The 15,456-nt window shown below is 35.8% G+C and overlaps 2 protein-coding genes across 2 annotated transcripts; both read left to right on the forward strand.

Annotated features, from left to right (window-relative positions):
- The first annotated feature begins 1,986 nt into the window (after positions 1-1,986).
- LOC18033924 (triosephosphate isomerase, cytosolic) lies at positions 1,987-5,796 on the forward strand. The gene is made up of 9 exons (XM_006424772.2): positions 1,987-2,172; positions 2,404-2,479; positions 2,826-2,949; positions 3,368-3,452; positions 3,625-3,757; positions 3,927-4,021; positions 4,700-4,778; positions 5,362-5,444; positions 5,532-5,796. Exons 1-9 carry the CDS (start codon positions 2,134-2,136, stop codon positions 5,577-5,579), a joined length of 762 nt encoding a protein of 253 aa, XP_006424835.1. The 5' UTR covers positions 1,987-2,133; the 3' UTR covers positions 5,580-5,796.
- A 5,577-nt stretch (positions 5,797-11,373) lies between these two features.
- LOC18035568 (probable serine/threonine-protein kinase PBL9) lies at positions 11,374-14,573 on the forward strand. Its single transcript, XM_006424773.2, has 7 exons — positions 11,374-11,601; positions 11,791-11,889; positions 12,445-12,770; positions 13,040-13,175; positions 13,269-13,411; positions 13,529-13,652; positions 13,813-14,573. The coding sequence occupies exons 2-7, from the start codon at positions 11,838-11,840 to the stop codon at positions 14,244-14,246; spliced, it is 1,215 nt and encodes a 404-aa protein (XP_006424836.1). The 5' UTR covers positions 11,374-11,601; positions 11,791-11,837; the 3' UTR covers positions 14,247-14,573.
- Positions 14,574-15,456: the final 883 nt, after the last annotated feature.

Here is a 15,456-nt window from a genome sequence, read left to right on the forward strand (position 1 = left end):
CCGCCATAGGATCTCCAATCTATTGCATAAAACCCGATAGCCTATCTGTCTTCCCAATAATTTGACTATGATAGAGTAACGCCATGGCTGCTGCAGTTTCTCTTGCACCATGTTGGAGAAGTATATCGCAGGAATCCCTTCCTCTATTCTCTCAACCACATCTTCATCTTCAATATTCCAATCTTCTTCTTCACTTCTTGTCTGACCTGCCATCACCGTGACTGCCTCCATAGCCTTATCTCTCCAAGAGGGTTTCTGAGGATTATCAGCATCAATTCCCTCAGCCCGAAACCGGGCCTTCTTAGTCGTCATGTCCTCTTGCAGTGGTGGCGGGTTAGGGTTCTCAAACCCTAGCCCTAGGTTTTCGTCGCTTTCAAAATTTTCGGAGCTCATAATTAATTGTGAGTATGCCTTTGATACATGATGAAGTACAAATTTTCCTTCAACACTGCTGTAGTAAATAGAAAATATAAGGGATTATGAAACTTACATGTAAATTAAACTTGTAAATAATATAAAAGTGACTTTGTAGAAGAAAATAATTAATAATGATCAACAAGTGGTTTTGTAAGTTTTGACTGGTTGGACTGGGGATGCTCAAAATTTGAACAACCCAAGCCCTTCTTATAATATTTTCTCATTTTTGTGAAGGTATTTTTCTCTAATTTTTTTTTGTATTTTTTGTTATTCATACTTTTAAAGGGAAATTTTATAGAAATGGCAAAATATTTAATCAATATGTAGAAATGACAGCATAAATTAAACTATTCTTATTTTTATTCTTGGACAATAATAACCTTAACTAAAATTATCAATTATTGCGTTTGTTTGCCACAATGTCTTATTGACATTGAGTTTTTAGATATCAAAATTTTAGTAAAAAGAAAAGTTTTAAGTTATACCTTTTGAAAAAACAACCATAATTTTATGTTATTTCCATAGAGTCATAAACTTTGCCAAAATAAATAAATAAAATATGTTGATGCAGAAATCTGGTCGTATGTATAAAGACGACCAAGTTGTCTTACCAACACCTAAATTTACTTTTAATAAGGAATAGAGCTACTTGCCGTCACTCCAACGAGTAGAACTTAACGACCTTGTTACCTTTATACTCCTCACACCTGCAATCACAAAAAGAGTCGGAGGGGCGGTGGTTTTTCTGGTGAAAACCTCCGATGCCTAAGTCAGTTTTCAGGTTTTTTTGAAAAAACTTGATTCACTTTTCAATGTGACTCAGTAATTAATTTATGGAATAAAAATATTCAAAATATGCAAGGGAATGACTTCTAGATTCAAAATGTCAGAGTTTCCCTTTAGTCTCTTGTCTCTTACCTCCATCTGCAATTTTCAGAGACTTCATAGGCAGTTAAACGTGCAGCGAAACGTGCAATATCATCATTGATTCGTGGGCCTTAGCGGGTTAGTTGATTGTGCAAATTAAGAAATGGTCAAATGTGTTTGTCTTGGGACAGTTGGAGGTTGATGCAATAACCGTCTGGGTGCGGGCATCATGCCTGATTTTTCTAAAACAACTCTCTGGTCGACTTTTGGTCACGCTCTGGAGAGGGTTTTGGTATCTCCTCGTAATTTTCTGTTAATCCTCACATCCGCGAGCAGCTGAGAACTACGTCTACTCGTACATCCCCTTAACCATGAGGAGATTGCGCTCTTGATCAGACATGTGCATGTGTAGATGGTGGCACTTTAACCACCCAAACAAAATAGATGACCAAAATATATATTTTGTTTATTCCCTAATTAAAATTAAAGATATAAAAATACATTTTTTAAAAAATAATAAAAATAATAAAAATTTTTATTATGTTACATAATCATATACTATACATGATTATTTAATAATTATTAAATAAAAATTTAATAATTATAAAAATAATATAATTTATTATTTTATAATTTTACGACCGTTAGATTCTGATCAAACAGCCAATGTATGTTACGCGATTATGCGGTCTCCGAAAGTGAAAAAGGCCTCGGGTTCACCAGTTTAAAATGACCATTTGCATTATAAAAGAGCCACTAAACTCGAGGTTCGGATCACAAACAGGGTGTTGATTTCTCGTATTTTCGTCTCGCTTTCATCGCCAAACCAAACAAAATTCAATCGTCGTCATGGCCCGCAAATTCTTCGTCGGCGGCAACTGGAAATGCGTGAGTCTCTCCTTCACACTAATTTTTTTCTTTTATCTTTTCATTGAAAAAAAAATTAATAAATTGATCTTGTTCGCACTCAGGACTTACCGTGCAGTTACTTGTATAAGTAGATCTCGGTAGTTGTTGCTGTTTTATAATGAATCAACATGATTATTGATTATATAACATGGGTTATGATCAAAATCAATTTTTTTTTAATATACATATATATATATTGGTGTGTGGCAGAATGGGACATCTGAGGAAGTGAAGAAGATTGTTTCTACATTGAATGAAGCTGAAGTTCCTTCTGAGGATGTTGTGGGTAAGTCTTTGTGAACTTTATCTTCTTGGGTTCTTTAATTCATCATTGAAGCAATCATTTTCGTTAATTTAAAAGTATAATTTTTTTTTCAGGTAAAATAGAAAATTCATTGTTTGAAAAGTAAATCCCTTTCTTTCAGAGACTTAGTAGTTAGTTTTATAGCAATCCCTTTGTCAGTTTAAAAACTAATAAGTTTGTTTACTGAAGTCACTTTTGAAAATGAAAAATTGGAAAGCAAAGAAAGCTTGATAAATGATGCTTGATGTAGATGTTGTGTGCTCTTTTAATGTGATTCGTATTTTCAGTTCTAATTTTTGATGTGCTGTCAATTTATTTTGGCTTGCAGAGGTTGTTGTAAGCCCTCCGTTTGTGTTTCTTCCTTTGGTCAAGAGTCTGTTGCGGTCTGATTTCCATGTTGCCGCTCAAAATTGCTGGGTTCGCAAAGGTGGTGCTTTTACCGGGGAAGTTAGGTCTGATTTGCGTACCATCTCTATATTAAAATAGTCCTATGCATGCATTGCTTTAGTAAAATATGCCTTTATTACTTACCAAACTTGCCAAACTGAGCATTTTATCTTCTCTTTTATATTAATTGTTGATATTCTTTTTTATGTTTGCTTCGATCACAATTAAGATGGTCGTCCACTTCAATGAATTGCAAGATCTATATGCATATGTTTGTGTGTGCACTGTCCTCTTTTATATTGATCTCTATGATCTAAGTCACTACAGGAAATTTAGTTTATCTAAACTGTTTGCTTTACTTTCTTTTAACTAGATTTTGATTTTATGCTGGTAATAAGGTGGTGTATTATGCAATTTAGATCGATTTATGCGATCAGTATGAAGTTGATATCTCTTCTCCTTTTTCTTTGGTTTTGTTTACAGTGCTGAGATGCTTGTCAACTTGAGCATTCCTTGGGTCATTCTTGGTCATTCTGAAAGAAGAGCTCTTTTGAATGAGTCAAATGATGTAAGCTTGTTTTACCGCCATTGCTTTTTAACTTTTTTTTCTTGTCAACGCATTATGACATAGTGCCCAGTCTGTCTTTTGTTTATGTACCTCTGTTAGTTACAATATTTACAATCTGTATAGGATTAGTTACAATATTTACAATCTATTATTCCTATACTGGTGTGTGCAGTTTGTTGGAGATAAAGTTGCTTATGCACTTTCTCGAGGCTTGAAAGTCATTGCTTGTGTTGGAGAGACTCTGGAACAGCGAGAATCAGGATCTACAGTGGCTGTTGTGGCTGAACAAACAAAAGCAATCGCAGGTACTTCCATTTGAAAAAAATAATTTCTCACTTTTATGATCTTAGGTACACGAGGTTCTGTAGTTTGCTTTTCTTATGGGATGATTGTCTATGGTCTATGAAAGACTGTATATTTTGTAATATTAGATTCTACACTGCATGAACAATTAATTTTTTTGTTCTGCTGCAGAAAAAATATCCAACTGGGACAATGTTGTGTTGGCTTATGAGCCAGTTTGGGCCATTGGTACCGGGAAGGTTGCAACCCCTGCTCAGGCTCAGGAAGTAAGTTCGGGTTTATGTCTTATTTAATTTGATGTTTCAATGGCAATGATCTTCGTGCTCATAAGAATGATATGACTATCCTTATTGGCTTGCTATCAACATAAATTATGTTGGATTGATTATGAGTTTTTTTTTCCCATTTTCCAATGAATTGATTATGAACTTGTTTAGTGTTGTTGTCAGCATATTTCCACATGTTTTCACCATGTGTATTTTACCGTAGGCAGGGCACTTCAGAATTTGTCTATAGCCGTGGTAATTTGAAACAAGTAATAATAAAGTAGAGCTATTTCAGATGGTTGTCATCATTTTTTCACCTTATAGATTCATACATGTAGCAAAGAATTATATTTGTTTCTCAATCCATCTTCAGACTTCCGTGCTTGTGGATGCTCTCTTTTGTACATCTTCCTGAACACTCGCACAAACCCACAGATAATTATGCTCGTGTCATGACCTTTTCAGATGGGGAAATGCAAAAAAACCTTTTTCTACTTTGTGTTTACAAATTGAGTGCAAGTAAATAGACGTTTTCAGTCTATTTCAGTTGTTGATTTATCTCTCTTTGCCTATAAAACTTGTAGACATAATTGCTTTCTGTTTTGCTTGTGAAGATGACATTCTGTCAATTTTTTTGTAATTATTTTTCTCACACCATGTTTTAAATATATGCGACAGGTCCATGCTGAACTGAGGAAATGGCTTAAAGACAATGTCAGTGCTGAAGTTGCAGCATCAACTAGAATCATCTACGGAGGTATCTCTTCACTGCTTAGTTAGCTATTAATTGTGACCACTGTTTAAAATTAATTTTGTGTATGTTGTAGTCGTTACTAATACATACGGAGCCAAAGCATGGGCTCATGGAAGCTTATGGCTGGTCTTCCTTTGACCTTTTTCTTGTTCAGACAAAGTAGTAAACTGCACCTTACAACTAAACATGCAATATTATTACTCCAAGCTATTTTCTGAACTTACTTTGGCTTTTTCTATTCGATATCAAGGAGATGTATTCTTATGTATATGGTTCTGAGGAGAGAAGGATTCTTTCTTTCTGTTGTGTGCTTAATATTTTTCCTTTTGCGACAATACTTTTAGTTAGAATGATTCTTAAACAGTTCCAAATATTTAGAAAAATGGAAGTTGCTTAAGGATACAAAGCACACTGTTGAAACTGAATCCAAGAGCGGAATTCTATGCCACTGATATTGTATTCAGCTTAATTAATTTGAGGGGTAATGAATAATAATGCTGTGAAGCAGATTGCCTCTTTTTATATTCTTCATTTATATGTTCTAACAGATTCACGATTCACTTTTCTTTTTCCATCTCCTAAATAGGTTCTGTAAATGGAGCAAATTGCAAAGAATTGGCAGCACAACCTGATGTAGATGGATTTTTGGTTGGTGGAGCTTCTCTAAAGGTGTGTTTTATTTTTGCTACCAAAAGCCAAAAAGAAGTTATTGTCTTTTGACTTGGCTGACTGACTTTTTTGCAATATTTGAATTAGCCGGAGTTCATCGATATTATCAAGTCTGCCACAGTGAAGAAGAATTGAAGTTAAGACCAAGCTACTCGGCTTGCTGATGCCTGCAGTTTTCTCTGTTATGCTTTCTGGAAACTAGCGTTGTAATTTTTGTGGTCTGTTAAGTGTTACCAACGCCTTTCGAGTATAATAAGTTAAATTTTCAGAATTGTTAAGAATCTCTTTCCTATTTCAGTGGGGATTTGAAACTTATCATTGTGGATTTAATAAATGGTTGCTTTTCCCTTCTTGCAAGTTTAAGAGTTTGGTTGGAACACAAGTGTTGTTTAGTGAACGGGATGCTTTCGGAATTAAGCTGAGGCACAGCAGTTGTATGTAAGTAAACAGGCTGTAAATGAAAATGGTCGAACCAACTTTGTTCGAGCTGTGGCTGGCACCACCCAAACGCCACCTTGAAAGATTCCTCTTTTTGTAACTTTTTTGAAAATTTCAGCCTTTTTTTAATCGACTTTTTTTTGCACACAAAAAAATCAATCATCATGATCGTGCCCATCACCCAGGCTTTCAAATTCCACTCTCCTTTTTGTTTCCAAAGCAGCTTCAGCTGTAGGGCCACTTATTTTTCTGGGTGTAAAGCAAAAGGTCACGAGGGTGTTTTGGTGAAAAATATTTGAACCAATCGGTTTCTCTATGGTTTAGCTCAAAAAATTTATGAAGGAAGCCAGCGGTTTGATTCTGCATGTTTTAGAAATCTGTCTGACCCGAACTTACTTGCAGCAAAACCAGGTAAACATATACAATAACAACTCTCCCTTATCCCGAGTGGCCAGGGCTGCTGCCCTCCAACTTGGAGGGCAGCAGTTCGAACCCCCACAAAAGTATTGTGGGGGTATTTCCTTCCTCAATTAATTTGAGTGAAGGTAGTCTTCTCCCTTACCCATGAGTGAGGAGTAGACATCCCTCGAATATTTGTGAGGGTTAAAATCTGGGCAGAGCTCCATTAGTATTGATGTCAGTTGGTCCCAGTAATAATCTAATTTGTAAATATCAGTAATAGTCTCATGTATATGAGTTGTAATCTGAGCAATAGTCTCATGTAATCAAAAAAAAAAAAAAAAACAACTCTCCCTTATAATAACGTAAAGAATAATAATACATTATGTTGCTGATTGAGATGGTGGGAAATGGGATCCATCCGTAGAACTGTTGAAATTCTTCTTCCAATTTGTTTACTCCGTTATCTCACTCGTAAACTTTTTCAACTTCCTTGTAAAGGAACAGGTGTGTCAAAGTAATTTATAATAATAATTATTATTATTTCAGATTGACTTTTCTTTAATATCGTCGAACTGTTTGCGGCATCAAATTACAAGTTTCGGAAAAGCATGTAACTGTCCATCATCATCAATAAATGTCTTTGTGCATCATTAGTTTGACTCTAAGAAGCAAGAAGATGAGCTTCACGTTATATCTTTTTGACAAATTGAGCCCAAAAAGAAATAAAAAAACAACCCAAGTACTTGAAATCCGTACGCTCTCAAAGCCATGAATGTATTATAAAATGTTGATATTGACGTGCCACAACATCTTGGGTTGCATTCACTGAGTTGAGAAATTGCTGAGCATTAATTAGGCGAAGCGGTTAACTAACTACGACATTAAACTAAACTATGCTATTAAAAATAGCACTTCTAAGCTTAGTTGCATTATTTTTACATTAGTTCAGCACCATCAAAGTTAGCAACGACTAAGTTATTGAGACCAACCAAACTTTTGACAAGCACTCAGTGACAGTGGTGCAATTCTCCTTTTGACTATATCCATCTAGATTCACGATGAATGATTTTTTTTTTTTCCCATTTAGTTCACATATAATTTTCGTTTGTATATTCAAAGCCTCTAAAATCTAGACCTGGAAAATTCATAATGCGAGAAGAGATCTCTTTAATGGCCACTCTAATTTGTTGATTACACATAATACGCACATGGTTTAGAAAAAAAGGATAATAAAAAAGATGAATGGATTCCTGGAGAAACCTTTTCTTCTTTTTCGAAAGGGTTCACTGAGAAACAAATGATCACATGGGAAATATCATTCTAGGATTGTGTTTTGTACTTCTAGTTTGACATCCATACAGTCGTGCACAGTCCATTCTTTCTTAAGCTTAAATCATTAGAAAAGAAAAAAAAAAGGAAAAAAATTGTATAATTGCTTAATTTATTAAAAAAAAAAACTCGATGCAGTGTGGAAACGTACGGAATCACGGCTTTAGTGGCCGTCAATTTCGTTCACTAAATCGACAAAATTGCCCCCCAGCCCTGCCCCCAAAAACATTATTAACTTGTAATTAATATAAAACATCAAACTTATTCCTTTTTAAGATGCATATATATGTAGCTATTCTAATATCTCAACTAAGTGAAAATATTATTAATATATATATATATATATATATTCAATACATTAGATTTTTTTATATTTGTTGCAATATTAAAATCTACATTTTTTTAACATCCATAATTTATAAAAATAAAGATGCGCCTAATAAAAAAAAATACACATATGCATGTATGTAAACATGGTCCAGCTATGGTATAACTATGGTAACATACTACAGTTACTTTTAGCTATTGGATCCAACCAGGGTGATAACTATAACTAGATCCAATAGTTGGGTGCAACTGTGGTATAGTACCACAGCTGCATCATAGTTTTGTCCATATAAACATCATCTATCACTTAGAAGACTAATTATTTTTGTCATAACAAGGATCTAATTATCCATTTTTAAAAAATGGTAAAGATAATACACACATATTATGTGTTGGGAATTACTTTTCTCCCCCCTTATTATAATTGGCAACTTCAAAATGAATATATGTATGTGTGTCAAAAATTGTATTAAATATGTGCACCATGGCGTTTTTGGGTCAAGCTTTTCTCACGTATTGGTACTCTTCTCCTTTAATTAATAAAACCATGTATTCTAATAATTAATTACAATCCTTTTCTTCCCATAGCTTATCCAAATGATTTTTAAATAATTTTCTTTGCACTCAAGTTTGAATCATGAGCACCAATTGGCAACTCATGCGTCTAATGACTTTGGGTGCATGAGTTCGAATCTCAATAATTATTGAGACCTCATTCTCTTTATAATAAGAGTTTATTTATCTTCTCACTTCATGAGTAGAATATATTTCACTCCAATAGTAAAAACGAGGGTCGTTATAACCTAAAAGAAGACAAAAAAATTAAAAATTGATTGGGACTTCGTGCCCCTTCCTCGTTCACTCGAACCTTTGAGAGAAATTAATAACAAAAATTACAAAACCCTAATCGAAATTGGCCAACGGCTCATAAGCCAGTCTAATCAGACCAAGCCGATTAGTGATGAGCCTTTTTAACTTAATTTAATGGTAATTTAATTTTCGAGGACAGAAGTGGTACACAAAGGCACTTGCCAGCGTGCATGTTACGACTAATGTCAATGTGTGGAGCCCAGTTTTGTGAGACTTTTGACTTCTCAGTTGAAAGCTCAAAAGTCAAAACAAATCCGGATAATCACAGATAACGTGTAATGGTTTCTTTCACAGGATTTATTTTTGTTTAGGACAAGAATGTTCACGCCAGGAAAAGTCTACGCCTTGGGCGGTTCTGATTTTATCTTTGATTAGGTTCGGGTTAGGTTCTATCATGGCCGGCGCATCTAGGGACCATTTAATTTTAGAGTATTAACTAACATATGGGTCCCTGGGTTCTGTATATTTTGAAGAAAAGAGTATAGTTCTCTCCCGTTTCTGTCAAATCGGTCCTTAAAACTGATACCTCTGCGGCTCAGCCAAAATAATTGTAGTCTTTTTTACGAGTAGCAGGCAGCCATCCTTAGGTTGCTTGTTCACAATAACAATCACAAAATCATACCTATACTCATTCCATTTTTGAGATGATTCTGATGAGATCCGTCAAATTTAATTAGAGAAATAAAAATTTCTCCCCTTCACATGATAGAGACATAAAGTTTAGTTGGATGAACTCACCAACTAACATGGTTACGTTAGTAGTATGCTTTCCCGCTCATGTATTTCTCGTAATTAATGAGAAAAACATGAACACGAAAAAGGTACTTAAGTTGTTTTGATTGGAATTAGGGACCTACTTGCTACATATTGAAATTAACATTATTTTGTTTAAAATATTAGGGACCTAAATGTTATCACTTCATTGATCTCTCAACACATTCAAAATTCAATTACGTAAGCTATACATAGCAAGGCTCATTCGTCATCGTTGTGCATGCAAAAGTAAAATTTTGGATTGAATGAAACCCATGTATAAGAGAGTCAATTTGGTGAAAACTAATTAAGAATAGGCAATCCTCATTGGAGGAAAAAAAAAAAAAAAAAAAAGAGGGCGGTGTTGGCTATTAATTACAGGGACAAATTGAGTGAAAAAAGTTTGTCTCGTCAAATAAATACTTAGCTGCAAATGGCTAGCTAGGCATGTTGTTCTTGTGACTTCTAATACAAGTGCTAAAGAGAAGAGAGACGAGAATGGAGGCGCAAAAAAAAAAAAAAAAAAAAAAAGGTTAACAGACAACCAAGAATTGAGTGATTTCTCGTGATCACATACTTTACATAAATAGATATATAATTCATGTGTATGTGTATTTTTTTTTTTTTTTTGGTTTTAAACCATCCGGTGTGCCACGACCGCATTGGGCCTTGATTAATTCGAATTCGGAGTGTAGTCATAGTTAAGGCTTTTTACCCCTCCCAAATGGTGTGTTTAGTGGAGATCGAACTCGAGAACTCTTTCCACAAACTCAGCTTGCACTGCCAACTGAGCCACAACCATTTGGTTGTATTTTTAATTTTTTAATTTCATCCTAAACATTAATTAAATAAAAAATGCCATTTTTTTTTGGTATCACGTAACTAAAGTATACCGAAACCTTTACCAGGCATCAACTAGCTTCCGTCACGTGTGTGTGTTTGCCCTCTTTAATCAATCTTTCAGATTAGCTCAAATCATAATGTTGAGTCGCACTACAATTTGATCATCTCCTTATCACATTATTAATTACAGAGAGTTTTCCAGTTAAGTAAAGTTGATATGGAATAATTATTGTAATTGTGAAATAAGCAATTAAATACGTAAGAGTTGTGTCATGCACGGGTCCATGCAGAAATGTGCCGGCATAAAAGTATTTTTTTGTTTTTTTTTTAAAAATTCAAAGTATCAACTTGGCTGGCTGTGACTTTTAGTGCATAATGTACGTACATTATCCTGATGAGGTATCATCTTGAGCCACAACGTTGCAGCTCCCGTTATACGTATTTTACAAATTAATTGCAGCCATTCCCTTCTACAGTCACGCCCCAGTCCCACATTCCTTTAAGATATTGCTGATTTCATTGATAATATCATATAATTCTATCAGTTATATGATATATTATGGTCGTTACAGACCATCAAGAAAAACACTTGAAGATGAAACCGGAAAAAGAAAAAAAAAAAAAAACTAGTAGAGGGTAAATATAAACTAGGGTGAAGTATCGTAAATATACTCTTTGAAAATGGGGTCATTATTCATTAACCGACAACAATAATGAAGTGAATTGTATGGTGGCAAGTGGCAACAAAGCCAAGCCAAGTAAACAGACAAGAAACGAAGCCGCTTTTAAGTCCAAGCATCGGAACTCGGATAATCTAGAAGCGAAATCCAACGGTCGTAAATCGATAGTGTGCAGGCTTATCTTCTCTGAGTTGACTCTGTACAGTAACTAACTACAGAGACGGAGAGAGCGAAAATTTTATTTATTCACTTATTATTATTATTTTTTTATAAGAAAGCAACAAAGTTGAGACACTGTGTACAAGAAATATATTAATGTGTTGCTTTAAAGAGGGACCAGCCCGCCATTAATGCAATTCCTCTTCACCTCCTCCTAATTTCAAACAAACAGCTCCCCTTTCCTCCATCTCTCTCTCTTTCCCCTTCTCTTTCTCTTTTTGTTTTTGCTTGCAAATTGAATCAAAGCAAAGCTCGAGCTTCAGGGCTGGATTCTATAAAAGAAAACGGAGGGAGAGGTGGGTTTTACTTATTTCCTTTTTGTGTTTCTATTTTGTTGCAGCTAAGAAGGTTCCTTAATGGCCAACTCTTGTTGTTGCATACATATAAAAAGAAAAATAAGTTGTTGCTTCCCCACTTAGATCTGCTTTGTCTCCCTCTTGAAATATACAGCTCATTTGAAGCTTCAATCTTGTTGTGATCTGTAGGGAGGAAGTTTAAGAAAAGGCTTCTTGGTTTTCTGGAATTTGGTTTTATGGGGATTTGCTTGAGTGCTCGAATCAAAGCTGAGAGCCCATTCAACACAGGTATCATAAGCTTCTAGCTTCTGTTTACAGCCTATTTGGAATACAAATAGAGTTCTTTTCTCAATAAACCACACCCTCACCCCTTCCCTTATGTTTCTTTTTAACTCTTTTATTCTAGTTTCTTCAAAGTTCAGTTACAATTTTGGGGTGTGGATTCTACTTTAGTGGCTTGGGCAATTGGGTTGATGGGAGATTTTTCGTTTGTTTATATGTTTGCATACCAGTTGGTGTAGCTTGTTGATAGCCCGATGAAGAGTTTCATAAGTTTATGTGGCTCAGTTCCATTGTTATATAGTCTATTTGGTAGCCTAAATCTTGCCACTTATTGAAGCCTTTGGATAGTGAATAGCCAGGTTGAATTTTAGACGTGTTTTTACTAGAATTAAGCAGTAAAACAAAGAAAAATAAATAAATACTCTCGTTAGGGTTGATGCGGAATTCAGTAAATACTTGCCGATTGTGTATTGGATTTGGTAATCCATGATTTGAAGAATTTAATCTGTAATGAATCAGTGACGAATGATTTAAATAGAGATTATACGTTTTTGTGTGCAGGGGTGAGTTCAAAGTATGTTAGCTCAGATGGGAATGATATGAGCAGCACGGGTAGTAAGGTTTCATCATTATCTGTTCCTCCTACTCCTAGGAGCGAGGGTGAGATCTTGCGATCCCCTAATTTGAAGAGTTTCAGTTTTTCTGACCTCAAAACGGCCACCAGGAATTTTCGTCCAGATAGTGTGTTAGGAGAGGGTGGTTTTGGTTCTGTTTTTAAAGGGTGGATTGATGAGCATTCATTCGCTGCTACCAAGCCTGGGACTGGTATGGTTATTGCTGTGAAAAGGCTTAACCAAGATGGTTTCCAAGGTCACAAGGAGTGGCTGGTGAGTTCATTTCTACTTCAGCTGCAAATTCACAGAGCCAAATTGGTGTTATTCGTGTTCTAAATTTAGAACATGTTGAACTTATTTTCTTGAAGTCTTTGGCGATAGTAGCCAGTGCCAGCTTTTAGTATGTCCAAAATTGATTCTAGGATTGAACTGGATTTCTTCAGAATCAGGCAAACATTCTGTGTTTTTGAACTACTTTAATATACTTTGCTGACTTCGGTGTACATTTTCACTTTTTTCCCCCTTCTTTTCTAATCGTATAGGCAGAAGTAAATTATCTGGGGCAGCTTTACCATCCCAATCTTGTGAAATTGATTGGATACTGCTTGGAGGATGACCACAGACTTTTGGTGTATGAGTTCATGCCTCGAGGCAGCTTGGAGAATCATTTGTTTAGGAGTGAGTTTCTAACCGTGTGCTGCTGGCATCCTTGAACTGTAATAATGTCTTCAATTAATGTTTTGTGGTTAACACTCTTGGTTGTTGTATCAGGGGGCTCTTATTTCCAGCCTCTTTCTTGGAACCTTCGCTTGAAGGTGGCTCTTGGTGCTGCTAAGGGGGTTGCCTTTCTTCATGGTGCTGAAACAAAAGTTATATATCGGGATTTCAAGACGTCAAACATCTTGCTTGACACTGTATGGAACTTCTCAAGTAGATCCTTGCAACAGTTATTTCCATTTTGATAGATCTAGGGTCTATTCTCTTTCTCATTAGCTTTTCTAACTTCCATTTTCTAATAAATTATCACACAGAACTACAATGCAAAGCTTTCTGATTTTGGTTTGGCCAAAGATGGACCAACAGGTGATCAGAGCCACGTATCTACCAGAGTTATGGGAACATACGGATATGCAGCTCCAGAGTACCTTGCAACAGGTACTTAATTCTGTTCATTTGTTTCTTTAACTTAATTGATGTAGCTTCTTTTAGTGGCTTCTCATCAGCTTTTATAGACCTTTTGTGTGCTGGCCCAGTTCCTAATATGTTTATCCAATAAGCTCTTGTGATAATTGGCCAGTATTTTCACTGATTGTAGGCCATCTAACTGCTAAGAGCGATGTCTATAGTTTTGGAGTTGTTCTTCTAGAAATGTTATCTGGCCGGAGAGCAGTAGACAAGAATCGGCCATCTGGAGAGCACAATCTAGTCGAGTGGGCTAAACCCTATCTGGCAAGTAAACGTAAGATCTTTCGGATCATAGACAACCGACTTGAAGGCCAGTATACATTGGAGGGAGCCTACAAGGCAGCTACTCTTGCATTGCGATGTCTATCAACTGAAGGCAAGTTCAGGCCTATGATGGCTGAAGTTGTTACAGTATTGGAGCAGCTTCAGGATTCAAGTGAAACAGGAAACATCCGCTGCAATACACACAATAGGCCAAAGATTCGTAGGCACAGTGCAGATGATGCCAGGAGCAGAAGTGTTACTGCTTACCCTCGGCCTTCTGCTTCGCCTCTGTATGCTTGAAAAAGAACCAGAAAACTTTATGGAGACAGTTTTTTATTCTCTTTCAACATATTCAAGTGGTTGGCAACAAGTCGAGAAACTCAGGCATTCGGTTTTCTCTACAATTTTCTCTGGCCTGTGACTGTACAGTTCATGTGTTGGCTAACGTATTTAAAAAATCAATCCTCTGTCGACATGATGATGCGGTTCAGCCTGTAAAACACGAATTGACACAAATATTGTCTCTTTTGTGATTTTATCATAATATTTGTAACACTTGAAACGGCTCCAAGAAAAATTCGAATGCAAGTGCTCTGTATGATTCAGAGGTAGAATCTTTGTAGCTTTTTTCTTTTTTCCAGCCTGGATTGTTATATCTTTTAGCTATTATTTTTTTTTTTTTATGGGCCTTTCAGATGCTAAATAATGCAATGCATGTACTTTCTGTTGTAATACAATTTTCTTTTTCACGAAGGAAAAATAAAGTGCTGAAGAGATTTGCATGTTTGGCTTGAATCTGTGTATGTGAAAAGTGATCTGATTTAGATTTATCGTATTCCAAAGTGACAGAGAAGTGAATTTAAACACCAACCTTGTTATGCCAACAGATTGGAGTGGGAAAACAAGTGATGAGCACACGTGGGATGCCAATTTGTAATGCTTTTAGTGACGAAGCTATTGAACTTTTTACCAAAAAAGTTGGAAGAAGACTTTTTGTGCTCTTCCCAATGTCAGACGGGGTCGGCACCACTAGTTAATGGTTTCACTTTGAGTAACCCACCTTCATCAAGGAATGGGTCCAAGCACCAGTAGTGCTGTAGTGTTTTTCTGGTCTCGGTGGATTTTAGCCTTTGTTCCTGTTCCCATCTCTACGAGACAATACGTTTCCTTCATTTCATCATCCAGTCAAGCATGCAATTGCAATCGAACAAGACGAAATCTTGGACCGTTCTGTTATGTAATGAATACTAATTACAATTTATTGGTGACTTTCTCGAGTGTGCTTGCAGTTGCCGGTCAGCCGGTGAGTTATAAGCAAACCAGGAAGTTAATGATTAGTTAGTTGTCTGTTTTCATGGTTCACCGATAGTAGCGATATTAATGAGACATGCTGGCAACCCGAATTGAATAAGCCGCCGTTTTGGAAATCCCCGGGAGAAGGTAAAATTACTGAAACGTTAACAAGAAAACGTTCCAAATTGATTGGCTGATGATTTTGGTTATTTGAGCA

This window comes from Citrus clementina, unplaced genomic scaffold (genome assembly GCF_000493195.1).
Source record: "Citrus clementina cultivar Clemenules unplaced genomic scaffold, Citrus_clementina_v1.0 scaffold_8, whole genome shotgun sequence".
Lineage (NCBI taxonomy): Eukaryota > Viridiplantae > Streptophyta > Magnoliopsida > Sapindales > Rutaceae > Citrus > Citrus x clementina.